This window comes from Miniopterus schreibersii (genome assembly GCF_964146895.1).
Source record: "Miniopterus schreibersii genome assembly, chromosome: 1".
Lineage (NCBI taxonomy): Eukaryota > Metazoa > Chordata > Mammalia > Chiroptera > Miniopteridae > Miniopterus > Miniopterus schreibersii.
In genome coordinates, this window is record NC_138101.1 from 106,549,266 (window position 1) to 106,570,286 (window position 21,021).

Consider the following 21,021-nt stretch of genomic DNA (forward strand, 5'->3'; position numbering starts at 1 on the left):
GTGATTTCACCATCTTGACTCACTCTATATGCAGGTGTATTTATTTTCTCACTGGTCCTATCTATCTACATAACCTACTCTATATCACAGAGGCCTAGCACAAGGCTTATCTTCTGGAAGGTGCTCAAATGTTTGTTGAAGTAGCAAATTAACACTATGTGCATTTTATCTCTGGCAATGTCTAAACCAAAGAAAATCACATTTGTCTTCTCAGAAGAGGGAAGAAATGAGCTTAGGCGGCTCCTCAGCGGGTGGGGGTGGTGGCCATAGCGGTTCCTCCTGGCCCTGTTAATGTCAGGGCCAGGCCCGGGGAGGATGGCACTCTAGAGCCTGGCCTCACCGGGATAGGGGCAGGAGGGGATGGGGTGGGGATCGGCTATGTCGGAGGTGACCTGGAGTCTGCTGCAGCGCTGGGATGCCAGTTTTAGAAGAGGTGCCGACTTCGACTCCTGGGGCCAGCTGGTGGACGCGATAGACGAGTATCAGATATTAGCAAGACATCTACAAAAAGAGGCCCAAGCTCAACACAATAATTCTGAATTCACAGAAGAATAAGAAAACCATAGGCAAAATTGCAACATGCTTGTAATTATGAAGTGCAGCTTTACAGTCCACACAGTCCCAATCCTAAAGAATATTCTTACCTATAGTAAAGAATTCCCGTTTGACGTTCAGCTTGTCCCCTTAAGAAGAATTTTAGAACCTGGCGAAGAAGAGAATTTAGAATTTGACAAAGATGAACAAGAAGGTGGTGCGGAGCAGGTTCTCCTGATTCCTTTCCTGCTAGAGTGCCCGGTACTTTATTACCAAGGTTGCCGTCAGAACCAGGAATGACGTCACTCACCATCAGAATTGAGAAAATCAGCCTGAAGGATGCTGGGCAGTGCATTGATCCCTACATCACAGTTAGTGTGAAGCATCTGAATGGCATAGATTTAACTCCTGTGCAAGACACTGCTGTGGCTTCAAGAAAAGAAGATATGTATGTTCATTTTAATGTGGACATTGAGTTCCAGAAGCATGTTGAAAAATTAACCAAAGGTGCAGCTATCTTCTTTGAATTTGAACACTACAAGCCCCCAAGAAGATTTACCAGTACCAAGTGTTTCACTTTCATGGAGATGGATGAAATCAAACCTGGGCCCATTGTAAGAGCTATAGCTATACAAGAAATCCACTGACTTTAAAGGAAATTGCAATTACTGTCCAAGAAACTACTTTATCTCCATCTACATCAAACTTTGCACAAGGAATGACCCTGACATGAGTAACCTGGAACTTCTGTAAATGTTACCGCTCACTAGAAACCATCGTAGCTCTGTGTAGAATACTCACCCTTCAACAGGCAGGAAGCCAGCCGTACCCGTGCCAGTGGGCCGGAGGGAGTCCATTGTGAAACTCTGGCACAGAACAGAATTCCATGTCCAGCACGTCACTGACATGTGAGACTCCTTCAGATACAGGTTTATTGTAGGTTTTGAAACATGTTTTTACTTTTCTATCGATTGTGCAATGAATAGTGTCTTTTCTAATTTACCACTACTGCCCTGCTTCCTGGAACACTTGTCGTGGGTAGGACGTGCTCATCTTCAAACTTCTTACAGCAATAAGAATGTACTAGAGTTTACACGTCTGTTCACTTCTGCTCCACTATGCTCTTTTGGTTTTTTAAGTTAATATCAAACTTTGGGCCAATGTGGGTAGGATCATATGAAACTGCTTTGGAGGGTTTGGACCAGTTGTGCTGTCCAAGAAGGAAATTTCTAGGCTGCTCCTCTGAAATGGCCTAAGTTCACCCCCATCTCCTCCTTTTCCTGCCTAGAGTGTGCCTTTGCCAGATCAGTACCTATATGGGAGTGTTCCCAGGTTGTAGCTGTGATTTTTCCAGAATGACCAGATTGTTCTGAATGGGAGTATGTTGTTAGTCATGTTATTCTTCCGGTAGTGATGTCGTGATTCTAGGGTTAGTGCAGAACCATCCAGAATAATTACAATATTTAGATGGGTTAGTAATGTCTCTTAAATCATGTAACCTAAAAATAATTTGAGTCCGATGCCAACATGATATGGCAGGAATACTGCTGTTTTTCTGAAAACTGATTGTGAAACCTGAAAATCTGCATCCTTCTTCTTACAACAACGAGTATGCAAAATTTGGAGATACTTTTATTTTTTACAAAGGTAGATAGGATTGCCATTTATTTCTATTTAGATATATCAACATTCACCCATATGGAAATACGCAGGTCATTTGCTTGTTATAATTTGACTATTTACATTACTTTTGACTTAATGGGGCATAAAACTTTCATGGTACAGGTGAGGGGGCTGTTGATACACAGAACGTTAAGATCCGGCGTGGGCTCTCTGCGGGTTAGACGTGCAGTCCACATATTTGATATCACTTTCAGTGACCAGTGCTAGCATGAGGGGAATGCAGGGCCAGCACTTGGCCTACTTTTTAACTAGTGTAATAACTCGTCATACTGTTCAATGTTTGCTTCTTAAAATAACCACAATTAAGTTGTCCTGCCCTTGCACTTCATGAGACCTAGTCTTTCAGCTGTCTGTTAGGTCATTCTGTTTACTGAGATGGGTGTCAGAAACTTTATGAGCCTAAATTCTCAACCAGATCTAGTCTTGTCTCTTGTCTTGATTAGATTAATTCGGAAACAGTGCAGTCCACAGTAGCTGGATGGGATGAGGAATTGCCTTAAATAACTGTTGTTCACTCAACTCTTACTTAGACTGTGAGTTGTCAGCCCCCCAGACTGTAAGCTCCTCAAGGGGCGAGAACCATGTTTTCTTATGTCATGTAAACTCTGAGGTGCTTGGTAGCACTCTACCCTGCGGAGCACTCACTACCTTTTGTTTGATGTCGCAGGCAAAACCTAAAAAAATTATCCCTCAAAAACCTAATATTAAAATGTAGCAAAACTGAAAAAAAAAAAAAAAAAAAGAAGAGGGAAGATATTCAAATACTAGGAACTGCAGTTCCTGGTAAGACCTTTTAGAAAATGATGTTAGCAACAGTAGCAACTGGAGAGTGAAATGGGCCAAGACTTGAACAGTCATGATTTAGGTAGCCAGCTTTGGGGGGTGGTTGGAGCTGAGGAAGCTTCAGGATTGTCTTAACATTTAAGAATCACAAGTTCTTGGCTTTTAAACCATGAAAGCAACCTTAATGAATGATACGTTTACATGGGTACCTGGGGAAAGATATACCTGTACACCTGTTAATAAAAAGTCCCTTAAAAAAAAAGAAAGAAAAAAGAATCACAAGTTTTTTTTTTAAGAATCACATATATTTACATTGTGGATCCAGGATACACTTTTTATAGGAGTTAAGCTGTTTCCAGCTAGAGTGGCTTTGGAAAGTCCACTCTAAAATGAAGTCACCTGTTGTCACTGTTTTCCTCCCCAACCTTCATTCTGGGACCAAGTCCCTTCCTGTGACTACCAAAGGAGGCTGCCTTCTTTAGTTTTCCATGAGGCTTCCAGGCTGGTCCGGGCTGTAGGGATTGCTTTTCAGCTTAGGGGTAGACAGGTGCTCCAGCTCATAGTGCCCGTTGTCAAAGGCCTTGTGTTTGAGTTTCTCTTTCATGCCCTCCTTCTGGCTCCTCTTGTGCTCAATAATCTGCTGGAGCTGGTGCCCAGCATACTCTGGCTTGGTGGTCAGCGGGCCCCCAGCTGGCACAGCCACACCAAGAATATCTGACACCATGTATGGGCGCAGCCAGCCCACCAGAGGAGTACTTCCAGGGCTGTAGTGGGTCTGCCTGTGGTAGAAGAGAAGTCCATCCACCTATAAGAAGGGAGATCAAGGATCAAAATTACTTCTGGGGCCACAGGTTTTCAGGAGAGCCTATACAAACAGGGTAGCTCTAGTGGTCCAAATCCTTTTTCTGGATCACTGGCCGAGGAAAGAGTTCTCATTTCTCACACATGCAATTTTTCTAAGTGAAGAAATGGCCTATAAAACTAAATTTTAGAAAATAAAAATGTAAATAGCACTTTCCTGTTTACAGGGTGCTTGCCTACCCACTACTTCACCCTCTTACCCACCACGAGGGTATTTTCAAGATGGGGCTGGTTCAAAGTTCTGGGGGCTTCCCTAAAGACACACAGTGAGTATGAAACAGAAATTCGACTTGAACCCAGGTCTTCTCTCCCCAAATCCCATACACTTCTACCATCCAGAAGTCTCACAGTGGGGTATATGTTCTGCACAAGGAACAAAGCAGGGGAATTAGACATGCCCCTATGAGATGCTGGACTGCTGAGCACAGGGAAAACTGACTATCAAGAAGCCAAGCTCACCAAGCCATTGGTGGCTGCCTAACCCTCCCCCTAAATTGTTGCAAGGTATGTTCTAGGAAACTCAGTTTTCCTCAATGAAAAGACATAGGAAAGTCCCAAATTTTCTTTCCTGGCAGTCAGTGACTCATCTCTAAAAAGCATTTACTATAACTTTACTTACAGTATAAGGGCTATAAATAGTGTTCTTACCACCTTCATTTTTCTTTAAAAAAAAAAAGTCTATATTGATTCCAGAGAGAGGAAAGGAGAGGGAGAGAGAGATAGAAACATCAATGATGAGAGAGTCATTGATCAGTTGCCTCCTGTATGCCCCATACTGGAGATCAACCCCGAAACACGGGCACTGGGAATTGAACCTCTATCTCCTGGATCATAGGTTGATGTTCAACCACTGAGCCATGCTGGCTGGCCACCACCTTCTTAACTGACTCCCAGTAATGAAGGCAACAGCCTTTGCCATTTTCTCATGTGGGACGCTATTATCCTTTCTGCAAAATTATATCTAGTTCAAACAAAGACTTGTGGGTAACTAGGCAGAATTTTAAAGGGTATGATGGGCAAAGGAAAGTTTGCTTGTTGAGCCTGGAGAGGATAACTGCAGGATTTAAGGATGACAAAACACTGCCCAAGACCGAGGAGCTGCTGGAGCTGTGAGACTTTCAACACTAAGACTGGGAAAGTCCAGGAAACAAACTGGAACGAGTTGGTCACCTGCCCTATTTCACTGCTCAGCAAGCACCAACATACTCAGGGATTGTTTGCTCTTCCCAGGAAGGAAGGATTAGGAGTTCACACCCCTGTGGTCTGTTAGTCACAGAAGCCCCTTTACTTTATAACCAGCCATGGCAGTCACACAAAGGGCCTGATTCTCAAGCTTACAGCAGGAAGGGACAAAGAACGATATAGGAATGAAAGCCTCACCCTGATCTGGGCCTCAGTTTCTCCATCTGTAAAATGGGGGAGTTAGATGAGCTGTCCTTTCTGGGCCCTCCCAGCTCTGGCATTTTGACTTATGTAGTACGGTGGAGCTGAGGCTCTGAAGGACAGTGAGTACATCCCTTCCCAGCAATCAGCTTTCAGCCCTTTTCTTTTTAAAAAAATTGATTTTAGAGAGCAGGGAGGGAGGAAGGTAGGGAGAGGGGGAGAGAGACAGGAAGAGAGAGAAAAACATCGATAGGTTGCCTCTGGCACACGCCCTGAACAGGAATTGAACCCGCCACCTTTTGGTGTACAGGACGACATTCCAACCAACCAACTGAGCCACACTGGCCAGGGCTCAGCCCTTTTCTGATGCTTTAACACAGCAAAGTCAGAACATATCTTAACCAAGTTCTCCTGTGTCCTGCAATCACATCAGAACAATAAAGACAATGGTTTTGTTACCTCAAAAGGGAAATCCATAGATAGCACCTTACACAGGCTCTCAGGGGTACAAGGAAAATTCTTTAGCCCCACAAATTTAAACTAAAATATAAATTAGAAAAAAGAATTAGTACATATTACAAATAATATTGTCCCAGTAATCAAAGAAGAAAAGTTTTCAGTCTCTTCTTTCCCAACCATCTCCCCTCCACCTACCTGCTAAATTACTAGGTCGGTGATTCTCAACCTAGCTTTATACAAGAGAATCATTTGGCGAACTCTTAAAAATTACTGATGCCCAGGCCCCACCCTGAGATTCTGACTGAAATGATCTGGGAGAGGCCCAGGCATTGATTTTAACATGTAGTCAGGATTGAGAACCTGTGCTAGGTTTAGGGATTGTCTGTTATCCTCCCAGTCCTCTGACAATTGCCTTTAATGAAGGACTAGTTAAACTTCTTTCACACCAGCAAAGGATTTTTAGACTGAAGCAGTGTAACAAAGTGCTTTGACTCCCAGCTCTGCCAATCATTTCATCTCTATATGCCTCCATTCTCCCATCTGTAAAATAGGATAATAAAAGTATCTACTTCATAGAGTTGTTGTGTGGATTCAATGAGATAATACATGTAGAACACTTAGAACAGCTCCCATGTTCCCTTTTCTCAAAGCACATTTTTCCAGGACCTTATTGATAACATCACTGGAAGTACTGACCCCGTTTATTGTCCTATAACTGTTACCCAATTGCCTTTAAAAATATTGTAAGCAATCCAGTCAACCACCAATCTGCAGGGATTAACTAATAAAATGTCCTCAAAATAGCTGTCATATATTTAATCATTGAATGGATAAGAAACACACTAGGACTATCATCCTGTACTGTGGGATCTTGGGGAAGGCAGTCCCCTCTCTGAGCCTATATCTCATCTGTAAAATGAGGGAACTGACTAGATGAGGTCACTCAGCCCAGATATAAGAGCAGAGATTATGAAAATGTTCATGAACCATGATTATCAACATCACTGGGGGAACTTAGAAATGCAAATTCTCAGGCTTTACCTTAGACCTACTGAATCAGAAATTCTGGGGCGGAAGCCTAGGAGTCTGTTTTACCAGGCCTCCCATTGCTGCTGATGCATGCTACAATTTGTTAAACATGGTACTAGAATTCTAAATACCTTATTAATAAAAGCAGTTATTAGCATTTTACACCAACCACTATTTATTGAGAGCCTACCATAAGTACCATGCTAGGAAGACGTGCATATTTTTATCATTTGGTTCTTAGAACAGCCCTGTAAAATATGTATTAATCCTATTATTCAGATGAAGAAACTAAGGCCAAGTGATATTTTTAACTTATCCTAGTAATTGTTAAAGCCAAAACTGGAATTCAGATCTGGATAACTGTTAAGTCTGTAATCTTCCCATTATGCTGTACTGTCTCAAAAATAATAATTTCATTCATAATGATTATATTTAATAGACCAAACTAAACCAACCCAAACCAATCCACGTAAAGAATCCTGCAACCCTAACCCCAGGTCTTACGGGATTGAGCTTGGTGTTCTCTCCCAGTCCTTCTTCTTCTGGTAACTTTGAATGCATCCAGTAGAATCGGAAATCAGTCTGTCACAGTGAAGGAAAAGAGAAAGATAAAATACAGCTCATCTCAAACTATAATAGGAACAAAAAGCCCCATTCTAAATAGCCACCTGATTTATGAAGACCTAAGCCCTTCTATCATTACCCTCATTTCCCTTAAATTACTGCCATTACTGTCAGGAAGAATTTATAAAATCTTTGAAGATCTTATTACTTTTGTAATAGCCTCTTATGCTTTCATTCTTTCTTGTCAGATGCATTTGGAGGAGCTTTCAGACACCTGAGTTATTTTTATTTTTATATTTTTAAAATATATCTTTATTGATTTCAGAGAGAGTAAAGGAGAGGGAGAGAGAGAGATAGAAACATCAATGATGAGAGAGTCATTGATCGAGCCCGCAACCCGGGCATGTGCCCTGACCAGAAATCGAACCCCGATCGCCTGGATCCCAGATCCACGCTCAATCGCTGAGCCACTCCCGGCTGGGCAGACACTTGAGCTTTTAAAGGTGCTGCTTTCTGGCCTGCAGCTTTCTAGGCAGGAACCCTTCGGGCAGGGGCCTTCTTGCCTACAATAGTCACTTTTTTTAAAAAAAAAGAATAGTTTACTGATTTTTAGAGAGACAGGGAGAGAAACATTGATGTGAGAAGCGCAACATCAATCGGCTGCCTCCTGCACGCCCCACCAGGGATGGAGCCTGCAACCCGGGCATGTGCCCTGACTGGAAATAGAAGCGGCAACCTTTACCAGCAGCTGAGGACACCCAACCAACTGAGCAATGCCAGCCAGTGCCAGTTATCACGTTTTTATTTTATTTTCTGTGTTCACTTGGCCAAGTGACATGTCTCTGAGCCTCAGACCTCTCACGTGTAAAATGGAGATAATGGTAATACATCTCACCAGCCAGTGCCAGTGAAACTTTTGCAGAAGCTGCTGTAGCTGCACCTTTAGCAGCAGGTGCTTTTTCAGGAGCTTACAGGAGAGCTGCCTTTTTCTTTTTCTAATCCTCACCTGAGAATATTTTTCCCATTGATTTTTAGAGTGGAAGGGAGGCAGGGGAAAGACAAAGACAAAGAGAGAGAAAGTGAGACATCGATTGGCTCCCTCCTGCATGCACCCCAAAGGAAATGTAGGCCACCCAGCCAACCTCCATGAAGAGCCTGAACACCATGTTGGTGGGGTTCAGCAAGGAAGAAGACCTGAAGATTTTTTTTTAAATATATATCTTTATTGATTTCAGAGAGGAAGGGAGAGGAAGAGAGATAGAAACATCAATGAGAGGCATTGATATGCTGCCTCCTGCATGCCCCCGACTGGAGATCGAGCCTGCAACCAGGCATGTGCCATGACTGGGAATCGAATTGAGATCTCCTGGATCATAGGTTGATGCTCAACCACTGAGCTATGCCGGCCAGGCAGATGATTTTTTTTTTTAATCCAGTATTATTATTAATAGCAGTAGACCCAATATTTATTATGGAAGAACTACTATGTGTCCAGCTCCAAGCTAAGAACTTTACAAACATAATCTTATTAATGCTCAACCATCCTGTGAGATGTATTACCATTATCTCCATTTTACACGTGAGAGGTCTGAGGCTCAGAGACATGTCACTTGGCCAAGTGAACACAAAAAATAATAAGGGACTGCCTGGCTGGTGTGGCTTGGTGGTTGAGCATCAATCCATGAACCAGGAGGTGACGTTTCCATTCCCAGTCAGGGCACATGCCAGAGTCACGAGCTTGATCCTCAGTAGGGGGTGGGCAGGAGGCAGCCGATGGATGATTCTCTCCTTTATCACTGATGTCTCTTTCTCTCTCTCCCCCTCTCCCTTCCTCTCTCTTAAATCAATAAAAACATATTTAAAAAAAAATACAAAGGGACCAGGGCTCTACAACTCCAAATCACATTAGGTCAACCTTGTTTTATTTTAATCCTAAGGATTAGGAACTATTATATAGTTATAACTTCCCATAAACTACTTGATTCTCTGAATCACTGATATGTACCTTACTGTACTTATGTCGTTTTCTTGCCCTACTTTAGCTTTCGGAAATTAAAAAACAACAACAGTCTTTTCTTTATAAGAACATAGGTGGTTTTAGTTACCAAATTCATGTATTGTAAATGCATGTTAGAAAATATCCTTAAACAGAATTACAGGAAAATATGTTCTAGACTGAATTTATGACTACTGAATTTTAGGTTTGGCTCTGCACTGGAGCAAGGTACTTAATATCTGTGGCTCTCAAATTCCGTATCTGTAAGATTAGAAATAAAAGTACTTACCTTATAGGGATGTTGTAAGGAATTCAATGACATAATGCTCAAAATTGCCTAGCAATGCACATCATGGAGAATACTGCTAAAATGAGGAGCATGTTAAGAGTTTCAAAGTACCACCACTGAGCAGATAAAGAAACCTAGCTTTGAGGAATGACTATGAAAAGAAACAGTCTATGGTGATAACTCATGATTCTCACACTTGGCCTGCATGAGGATCACCTGCAGGTTTGTTAAAACATAAACCAACCCCATAGTTTCTAATTCAGTAGGTCTGAGAACTTGCATTTCTTTACTTTTTATTCAACTAGAGTTGAAACTCCATATTATTTTATCTTAGTTTTGGTGTAGAGCATAGTGTATAGACATTTATATAAATTACAAAGTGATCCCCTTGATGTCTAGTACCCACCTGACACCATACGTAGTTATTACAAAATTATTGACTATATTCCCTCTGCTATACTTTCCATCCCTGTGACTATTTTGTAATGACCAATTTGTACTTCTTAATCCCTTCACGTTTTTAAGCCAGTCCCATAGCTCCCTTCAATCTGGCAACCATCACTTTGTTCTCTGTATCTGCGTCTGTTTCTGTGCTCTTTGATAACTTATATTGTTCTTTAGATTCCACATGTAAATGAAACCATATATTATTTATCTTTCCCTATCTGACTTATTTCACTTAGCATGTTACTTCCCAGGTCAATCCACGTTGTCACAAATACTAAGAATTCATTCTTTTTCATGACCAAGTAATATTGCCTAGTACATGTCTCACATCTTCTTTATCCAATACTCTACTTGGGTTGCTTGGTATCTTGGCTATTGTAAGTAGGAGTGTATATATCTTTTAGAATTAGTATTTTGGAGTTCTACCAATAAATACCCAGAGACAGAACTGCTGTATAATAAAATAGGTCTAGTTTAAATTATCTGAGTAATCTCCATGCTGTTTTCTATAGAGGCTGCATCAATTTGCAATACAACAAAAAGTTCACAAGTGTGCCTTTTTCCTCCACATCCTTATCAACACTTGTTGTTTGCTGATTTATTGATGATAGCCATTCTGACAGGCATGTGGTTATATCATTGTGGTTTTAATTAGCATTTCCCTGATGATTAATAACATTGAGCATCTTTTAATATTTCTACTGGTCGTCCACATGCTCTCTTTCTTTTCCTTTTAATGTATCTTTACTTTGAAAGTATTACAGATGTCCCCTTTTTTCCCCCACCAATCCTCTCCATCCTGCATCACCCCCCTTCCAGGCTTTCACCACACTATTGTTATGTGTCCACGGGTTATGCATATATGCATGAAAGTTCTTAGGTTAATCTCTACCCACCTTCTCCCTCCCCTCCCCTTCTCTCTGAGAGTCCTCAGTCTGTCCCATGCTTCTATGTCTCTAGATCTATTTTATTCATTGGTTTGTTTTGCTCATTAGGGATCCACATATGAGTGAAATCATGTAATACTTGTCCTTCTCTGACTGGCTTATTTCACTTAGCATAATACTCTTCAAGTACCTCCATGCTGTCTCAAAGGATAAGATATCCTTCTTTTTTACAGCTGCATCATATTCCATGGTGAAGATGTACCACAGCTTTTTTATCCACTCATCTACTGATGGGCACTTGGGCTGTTTCCAGAGCTTAGCTATTGTAAATTGTGCTGCTATGAATATAGGGGTGCATAAATTCTTTCTAGTGTTTCGGGTTTCTTAGGATCTAGTCCTAGAAGTGGGAATACTAGGTCAAATGGCAGTTCCATTTTTAATTTTTTGAGGAAACTCCATACTGTTTTCCATAATAGCTGTATACCAGCATTCCCACCAGCAGTGTATCTGAGAAGATACTTGATATGATTTAAATCTTCTTGACTTGTAGAGACTTGATTTGTGTCCTAACATGTAGTTTACATTCGAGAATGTTCCATGTGCACTTAAGAATATATATTCTGCAGCTCTGGGGTTAAAAGTTCTGTAAATGTCCATTAAGTCCATCTGATCTAGCATCATTTAGAGTTACTGTTTCCTTGTTGATTTTTTGTCTGGAAGTTCTCTCCAGTGAAGTCAGTGCAGTGTTAAAGCCCTCCATTATGACTGTATTGCTGTTGATCTCTCCCTTAAAGTCCTCCAGAAGTGTTTGAGGTTTTTTTTTCAGGCAGTGTGAGTCTTTTGTTCTGAGGTGGGTCTCTTGTAGATAGCACATATTTGGATCAGGTTTTCTTATCCATTCAGCTACCCTATGTCTGCTTGGAGCATTTGAAGCATTTACATTGAAGGTTATTATTAATAGGTACTTATCTATTGCGATGTTAATTCTTTATGCCTATGTTCTCTCTATTTCTACTTCTTATTACAGCAGTGCCTTTACTATTTTTTCAATGCTGATTTGGAGGTAAGAAACTCACTCCCTTTAGCCTTTTTTTGTCTGGGAAGCTCTTTATTTCACCATCTATTCTGAATGATAGGCCTGCTGGATAGAGTAGTCTTGGTTTCAGATCCTTGCTTTTCATTACCTTGAATACTTCATGCCATTCCTTTCTGGCCTGTAGAGTTTCTGATGAGAAGTCAGCTGACAGCCTTATGTGAGCTCCTTGTAGGTAAAAGATTACTTTTCTCTTGCTGCCTTTAAGAGTCTCTTTTTGTCTTGAATTCTTAGCATTTTAATTTGTGTCTGGGTGTGGGCCTCTTTGGGTTCTTTTTGCTTGGGAGTCTGTGCCTCCTGAACTTGTATGACTTTTTCCTTGGCCAGGTTAGGGAAGTTTTCTGCCATTATTTCTTCAAACAGGTTTTCTACCCCTTGGATACTTTCTTCCCCTTTGGGTATTCCCATGTGAATATTGTTACATTTCATGTTGTCCCACAGACCCCTTAGACTGTTCTCCTGTTAATTGTTTTTCTTTTTGGTTCTCTGATTGAATGATTTTTTCTATCCTGTGTTCTAATTCTCTGATTCGATCCTCAGCATCCACTAATCTGCTGTTTATTCCTTCCAAAGTATTCTTTATTTCTGCTAGGCCATTCTAAATTTCCTTCATAGTTTCCATCTTTCCTCAGCATCCTTACAAACAGTATTCTGAACTCTATTATCTGATAAACTGCTTATCTCTATTTCATTTAGCTCTTGTTTTGGAGACTTCTCTTGTTCTTTCATTTGGGGCTTGTTATTTTGTCTCCCCATTTGGGCTCCCTGTTTGGGTTTGTATCTATATATTAGGACTCCCAAGCATTTGGAGGGACTCTGGTGCAGGACCAATGTCAGATACTGTTTGTGACTGGCCCTGAGTACCCTTTTTGGAGCTATCATCACTCGACATCTTGTGGCTCCCTCTGCAGGGGTTAAGTGGGTTTGGAAAGGACCAAAGTCTGCTTTTCCAAGCCCTAGGTCCAGAAGCAAATCAGGCAAACTCAAAGCACCCAGAAGCTGATTGTTTTTCAGTCTCTTAACGAACCTCAGGCTGTAGAAACTCCACATGCTGGGGGTGAGGGCTTTTACAACAGGGTGGTGCAATTGCTTCCCCTGCAGGCAAAAGCTGCCTGGGTGGTGATGGTAAACATATGCCTGAGAAATATGTCCTCTGCACTATGAAGGAATTACTCAGTACAGGAATCCAGGTGGCTGCGACCCAAGGTCTGTCTCCATAGTCAACAACCCTGGATTCTCCTCACATAGCTTGATTTCACTCTGCCCTTTCTCTGCTGGAGCCCAAGGTGAGCAGCTGCACATGAAATTTTGTGTGTTGGCCCTTTAAGAGGGTGCCTGAATTTCTAGCCATCTCTTCCTGGCAGACAGAAACCCTGCTGCTTTCACAAGATGTTATGTGAACACCTTTTTCAGTTCTGGTATCTTGGTTGGGGAACCCAGCTTGTGGTTTAGACCTCAGAATTCTCAGTGGGAATCCCCCACAGCTGAGATATCCCTCTGGACTTTCAGCTCCTGTCTGTGGGAGCCTGGCCAACTCTCTTGAGCCTCTACACTTCCTACCAGTCCCTATGACTTTATGTCTGCTTTATGTCCTTGGTTATGAGGGTGCTCTCCAGCTAGTCTTCAGTTGATTATTCAGGATGACTTCTCTTTATTTTAGTTGTAATTCCAGTTTGGTCCTGGGAGAATGTCAGTGTAGCTTCCACTTAATCCTCTGCCATCTTGGAATCCCATATGTCCTCTTTGAAGATATGTCTATTTAGGTCCTCTCCCCATTTTTTAATTGGTTGTTTGACTTTTGGTGTTAAGGTGTATGAGTTCTTTATAAATTTGGGATATTAACCCCTTAATTGGATGTATCACGGGTGAATACATTCTCTCATTCAGTAGGTTGTCCTTTTGTTTTGTTGATGGTTTCCTTTGCTGTGCAAAAACTGTTTAGTTTGATGTAGTTGCATTTGTTTATTTTTTCTTGTTTACCTTGCCCAAGGAGATACATCAGGAAAAATATTACTACGAGCAATGTCAGAGTGTTTACTGCCTATGTTTCCTTTTAGGAGTTTTATGGTTTTTGGGTCTTGCATTTAAGTTCTTAATCCATTTTGAGTTTATTCTTGTCTATGCTTTAAGTGGTATAGTTTCATTTTTTTGCACATATCTGTCCAGTTTACCCAGTACCATTTAGTGAATACAGTGTGTCTTTATCCCATTTGATATTCTTGCCTCCTTTATCATAAATTAACTGACTATACAAGTTAGGTTTACTTCTGGGCTTTCTATTCTGTTCCATTGATCTATGAGTCTGTTTTTCTGCCAGTACCATGGCATTTTGATTACTATAACCTTGTAGTATAGTTTCTTATCAGGTAGCATGATACTTCCAACTCTGTTATTCCTTCTCAAGAATGCTGTGGCTATTTGTGGCCTTTTGTGGTTCCACATAAATTTAAAATTATTGCCCAGCCAGCATGACCTATGATCCAGGAGATCACTGTTCGATTCCCAGTCAGGGCACATGCCCAGGTTGCAGTCTTGATCCCTAGTAAGGGGAATGCAGGAGGCAGCCAATCAATGACTCATCATTGATGTTTCTCTCCCTCTCCCTTCCTCTCTCTGAAATCAATACATATTTAAATAAATAAATAAATAAGTAAATAAATAATAAATAAATAAATACATTTAGAATTATTTGCTCTACTTCTGTAAAAAGCGCCACTGTCATTTTGATACGGATTGCACAGAACCTATTGATTGCTTTAGACAGTATAGACATTTTAACGATGTTAATTCTTCCTATCCATAAGCACAGTATATGCTTCATTTGTACCTTCTTCAATTTATTTCTTCTATAGATTTTTGTTGGAATCATTAGAGTTCTCTCTATAGTAGCATGCCATCTACAAATAGTGAATTTACTTCATTTTTAAAATAAATTTTTGTCCTGTCCGGTGGGGCTGTTGGATATTGTCCTGTGCACTGAAAGGTTGCAGGCTCAATCCCTGGTAGGGGGTGCCCAGGAGGCAGCAGATCAATGTCTCACTCTCACATCAATGTTTCTCTCTCCCTTTCCCTCCCTCTCTAAAAACCAAAAAAAAATTTTTTTTTAAATTGTATTTCTCAACTATAGTTGACATACAATATTATATTAGTTTCAGATGGACCACAGTGATTATCTATATAACTTATGAAGTGGTCACCCTGATATGTTTAGTATCCATCCGATACCAGTTATTTCAATATTATCAACTAGATTCCTTATGTTGTACTCCACATCCCTGTGACTATTTTGTGCCAGTTTTTACTTCTTAATCCCCCAAATATTAATGCTTCATGAATTTGCATGTCATCCTTGCTCACAGGCCATGCTAATCTCTGTATCATTTCATTTTAGCACATGTGCTGCTGAAGTAAGCAACTGTACGTCTTTTCTATAAAGTTTAAAAATTTTTCAAATTGATTTTTGAGAGGGACAGAGAGAGAGAAACATAGACTTATGCATTAATTGGTTGATTCTTGTATGTGACCTTACCAGGGACCAAACCCACAACCTTGGTGTATCTAGACCGTACTCCAACAGACCTACCCGGCAGGTGCAAAAGCTTTACTTCTCCTTTTCCAATTTGCATACCTTTTATTTCATTTTCTTGTCTGATTGCTGGGGCTAGGAGCTCCAGTATTACGTTGAATAAAAGTGGTACAAATAGACATCTTTGTATTGTTCCTAATCTTAAAGAAAACACTTAGAGCTTTTCCCCATTGGGTATAATGTTAGTTGTGGGTTTGTCATACATGGCCTGTATTGTGTTGAGGTATGTTCCTTCTATTCCCACTTTGCTGAGACTTTTTATCATAAAAGGCTGCTGAATTTTGTCAAATGTCTTTTCTTTTTATTTACTGATTGCTTTTATAGAGAGAGTAAGGGAGAAAGACACAGATTGTCATTCCACTTATTTATGCATTCACTGATTGAATTCTTGTATATCCCCTAACCAGAGATTGAATCTGCAACATTGGGGTATCAGGCCAATACAAATTAACTGAGCTACCCAGCCAGGGCTCAAATGCTTTTCTTGCATCTACTAATATGATCGTATTTTTATCCTTCATTTTGTTTATGTGGTTATGTCTTGTTAATTGATTTGGAGATATTGAACCAACTTTGTTTCCTAGGAATAAAGCCCACTTGGTCATTAAAAATTCACTTGTGTGACATCCAGTCCAGAGCTTATGTCTGTTGAGAGATTTTGATTACTGATTCGATTTCAGTTGGTAGTAATTGGTCTGTTCAGATATTGTTTTTTCTTGATTAAGTCTTAGGAGATTGTATGTTTCTAGAACTTTATTCATTTCTTCTAGATTGGCTAATTTGTTGGAATAGAATTGTTTGTATATTTTCTTTTTTTTTAAATGTTTTGTTAATCAATTTTAGAGAGGAAAGGAGAAGGAAACAGAGAGAGAAACACTGATGAGAGAGACATCAGATGCCTCCTGCATGCCCTCCTACTGGGATTGAACCCAAAACTCAGGCATGTGTCCTGACTGGAGATCAAACAAGGGGCCTCTTGGTGCATGGGTCAATGCTCAACCACTGAGCCACACCAGCCAGGCTGTAGTTTCTTATAATCCTTTGTATTTCCATGGTGTCAGTTGTCACTTCTCTTTCATTTGATTTTATTTGGGTCCTTTCTTTTATTTATCTTTTTATCCTCACCCAGGGACATGTTATTTTTGATATAAGGGATGGGGAGAAACATCAAGCTTAGAGAAACATCGATCGGTTGCCTCCCTTACACTCCCTGAGACTGAACCTGCAACCTAGGTATGTCCCCTGACAGGGAATCAAACCTGTAACCTTTTGGTATATGGGATGATGCTCCAACCAACTGAGCCAGGGCTCTCCTACTGTTGATAAGCCTGGTTAAAGGATTATCCATCTTTTTTATCTTTTCAAAGAACCAGCCTTTGGATTTCCTTTTTTTTTTTTTTAAGACTTTTTTATTTCCACTTTCATCTTTATTAACTTCCGTCTACTCAATTTGGGCTGTTTGTTGTTTTTTCTAGCTTCTTTAATTGCAAAGTTAGATTGTCTGAGATTTTTCTTGTTTCCTGAGGTATGCTATATTGCAATGAACTTCTTGTTAGGACTGCTTTCACTGTGTCTCACTTTGGTTTGTTGTGTTTTCATTTTTCTCAAGATATCTTTTGATTTTTTCCTTGAGCTTACTGCTAACACATTCACTGTTTAGTTACATGTTATTTAGCCTCTGTGTGTGTCTGTGTTTTTGCTTTTTTCTTGTAAGACATTTGTAATTTCATACCATTGTGGTCGGAAAAGATGCTTGGTATGATTTCAATCTTCTTAAATTCAATAAGACCTGTTTTCTGGCCTAATGAATGTGCACTTAAAAAGAATGTATATTCTGCTGCTTTAGGTGAAATGCTTTAAAAATATCAATTAAATCCATCTAGTATGAAGTGTCACTGTTTCCTTGTTAATTTTCTTTTTCGGAAAATCAATCTATAGATTGCTTTGGATAAAGATGGATTGTTAAAGTCCCCTACTATGATTATAATTCTGTAGATCTCTCCCTTTATGTCTCTCCATATTTGCTTTATATTATAAAGCAGCATAGGTGCTTCTATATTGGGTGCATAAATGTTTACAAGGATTGTATCTTGTTGGTTTATCATTATAAAATGTCCTTCTTTGTATCTTATTACAGCGTTTGTTTTAAAATCTATTTTGTCTTGATGTAATTATTGCTACCTCAGCTTTTTTTTTTTTTTTTGCATTTACAAAAAAATATCTTTTTCCATTCCTTTACTTTCATTGTGTCTTTCAATCTGAAATAGGTCTCTTGTAGACAGCATATGTATTGGATTATTTTATTGTCCACTCATATACCTTATGTCTTTCTTTTTAAATCTTCACCTGAGGATATTTTTTCCATTGCTATTCAGACAGTGGAAGGGAGAGAAAGACAGAGAGAGAAGCATTGATGTGAGAGAGACACATCGATTAGTTGCTTCTCACACGTGCCCTGACTGCGGCTGGGGATCGAGCCTGCAACCCAGGTGTGTGCCCCTGGCTGGAATAAAACCCAGGACCCTTCAGTCTGCAGGCTGACGCTTTACAGGCTGGAGCTCCCTTGTAGGTAACTGCTTTTCTCTTGCTGATTTTAATATTCGTTGTCTTTAACCTTTGCCATTTTAAGTATAACGTGTCTTGGTGTTGGCTTCTTTGGGTTCATCTTGTTTGGGACTCTCTGCGCCTCCTGGACTTGTACGTTTATTTACTTCACCAGCTGAGGGAAGTTTTCGGTCATTATTTCTTCGAATAGGTTTGCAATCCCTTGCTCTCTCTCTCCTCCTTCCGATACTCCTATGATGCGAACATTATTCTTGATATTGTCCCAAAGACAGTATCATTTTTTAAAATGAAGATTTTAAAACAATTCTCATTTTTAAAATTCTATTTTCTTTTTGATATTCCAATTGGGTGTTTTCTGCTACCTTGTCTTCCAATCATTGATTCGATCCTCGGCTTCACCTATCTGCTACTGATTCCTTGTAGTGTATTCTTCATTTCAGTTATTGCATTCCTTATTTCTGACTGGTTCTTTTTTTTTGATTTCTATGTCCTTTTTTATGCTTACTATCTCTTTACTGATGTTCTAAGTTCCTTGATCATCCTTATATCCAGTGTTTTGAACTGTTATCTGGTAGACTGCTTACCTCCATTTTGTTTACTTGTCTCTCACTTTTCTCCTGTTCTTCCATTTGGAACATGATTCTTTGTCTCCTCATTTGGCTGTCTGTTTTTTTTTAAATCCTCACTCATGGATATTTTTTCCATTGGTTTTCAGAGAGAGTGGTGCAGGGGAGAGAGAGAGAGACAGACAGAGAGACAGAGAAAAACATCGATGTGAGAAAGACACATCAATTGGTTGCCTCTCGCATGCTCCCTGACCAGGGCTGGGGATCAAGCCTGCAGCTGTGGTACATGCCCTTGGCTGAATCGAACCTGGGACCCTGCAGTCCACAGGCCGACACTCTAACCCCTGACCCAAACTGGCTAGGGGTGTTTGTCTATGTATTAAATAGATCTGCTACATCTCTCATTCTTGGCAGAATGGCCTTATGTAGTAGGTGTCCCTGGCACCCAGTGGCTCAGTCTCCCTGATCACTTGAGGTGGGTGCTAGAGGAGTATCCTCTGTGTGCGTTGTGTGTGCCCTCCTTTTTTAATTGAGCCTTGATTGCTGTTGGCATGTCAGAGGGTAGGGTTAACCCTCAAGCTCACTGCCTGCGAGTACTGGCCATGACCACAGTGTACAACCTGCTGTGTAGGGGCTAACCCCCCAGAGTAGGATTCTACCGAGCAGGGTCTGGTGTGTGCCAAGACCATCCTTTGGGTGTGCTTCTTGTAGACCTAATTAGGTGATGCTATGTTGTCGTCTGAAGCCATCCACAAAGTGTGTTGGTTCTAGGGCCTCTTGGGAGGGCTTACTGTTCAGGACAAGTTCAGCCTCTGCCTGTGACCAACCCAGTGCTACCGGTAGCACCTACAAAGTCATCCACAGTTGCTAACTACCTGTGGTGTGCCTGGAGACACATGGAAGAGGCCACACTGTGAGGCCATTGCTGCTACCAGTACCAAGCCTAGGGCCACTCAGCTAAAGACTCTGGGCATCCAGAGGCCTAAGGTCTACTTCTGCCTGCTGGCTGATGGCAAGGGTCAGCTGCTGAGTTTCCAGTGGGCCCTGGCCAGTGTGACTCAGTGGTTAGAGTGCAGGCCGTGAACCGAAGGGTCGCACGTTAGATTTCCAGTCAAGGGCACATACCTTAGTTACAGGTTCGATCCCTGACCTTGGTCAGGGCTCAGGCAGGAGGCAAACAATCCATGTGTCTCTCTCACATCAATGTTTCTCTCTCTCTCTCCCCTCTCTCCCCCCCTCCCTCCCTTCCACTTTCTTTAAAAAATCAATGAAAAGCCTGGCCGGGTGTGGCTCAGCAGTTGAGCATCGACCTAGGACCCAGGAGACAGGGGTTCGATTCCCAGTCAGGACACATGCCCAGGTTGCAGGCTAGGCAGCCAATCAATGACTCTCTCATCATTGATGTTTCTATCTCTCTCTCTCTCTCCCCCTCCTTTCCTCTCTCTGAAATCAATAAAGATATATTTAAAAAAAAAATCAATGAAAAAAATATCCTCACATGAGGATTAACAAAACTAAAGAAAGAAAAAAAAGAGAGTCTCAAGTAGTACACCAGTTAGGTGAGGCAGGGTCTCAGGGAGTTACCAGGGTAGTGCAAGTGGTGTTCAGGTTAATGCAGATTCAAATTTTGTGTCAGTGCTGAGCCTGGAACCAGTCAGCAAAAGGAAGAGGGTACACTGATGCCAGCCACCACACACCTGGGGCCAGCAGACTTTTCAGGTTTTTAAAAAAAATATGGAATGCTTCATGAATTTGCATGTCATCCTTGCACAGGGTCCATGCTAATCTTCTCTGTATCATTCCAATTTTAGTGTATGTGGTGCTGAAGCAAGTTGGAGAGTTTTTAAAGAAAGGCTGAAGCCTGGGCCAAGACCAGCTGCCTGTTACTGGAAAAGCCTCTGGCAGTAGGAGAACTGGGTCAGGCAGGGTCCAGGGAGTCATCAGGGTAGAGTGAGTGGAGGTTACCAAGTTAATGCTGATTCAGATTTGGCCCTGTGGGATACGCACTCAATACAGGTACAATGCAGCTGTCTCTTCAGCCCTCACCCTGAAGTCACACAACAAAGTTTCTCCCCGTATGTCTCTGGCACCCCCCTGAGCCGCTGTCACTTCACTAGTGCCCAGGGTGAGTGCTTGAAAACAAGGGTCTGTGTATGGTCCCTTTAAGAGGACACCTGGGACCCTGACTGAGTTGGCTCAGTTGGGTGGAGCATCATCCTGTACACCAGAAGGTGGTGGGTTGGATTCTCAGTCTGGGTACATACCCAGGTTGTGGGTTCAATCCCCAGTCAGGGAT

The 21,021-nt window shown here is 41.1% G+C and overlaps 1 protein-coding gene and 1 pseudogene across 10 annotated transcripts in view; one reads left to right on the forward strand and one right to left on the reverse strand.

Annotated features, from left to right (window-relative positions):
• Positions 1-378: 378 nt before the first annotated feature.
• LOC308568287 (axin interactor, dorsalization-associated protein pseudogene) lies at positions 379-1,719 on the forward strand (annotated as a pseudogene). Its single transcript has one exon. The product of its transcript is annotated as an axin interactor, dorsalization-associated protein pseudogene (transcript).
• A 143-nt stretch (positions 1,720-1,862) lies between these two features.
• Positions 1,863-21,021, reverse strand: part of SNUPN (snurportin 1) — a 32,545-nt gene continuing 13,386 nt past the window's right edge. For all 9 annotated transcript variants that reach the window (XM_081160948.1, XM_081160952.1, XM_081160949.1 and 6 more), the window contains 3 exons: positions 7,237-7,314; positions 5,704-5,784; positions 1,863-3,805 (listed from right to left, as the gene is read on the reverse strand). In XM_081160948.1, coding sequence (XP_081017074.1) covers positions 3,479-3,805; positions 5,704-5,784; positions 7,237-7,314 — 486 coding nt within the window. In that variant the 3' untranslated portion in view covers positions 1,863-3,478. The remainder of the gene's footprint in view (positions 3,806-5,703; positions 5,785-7,236; positions 7,315-21,021) is intronic.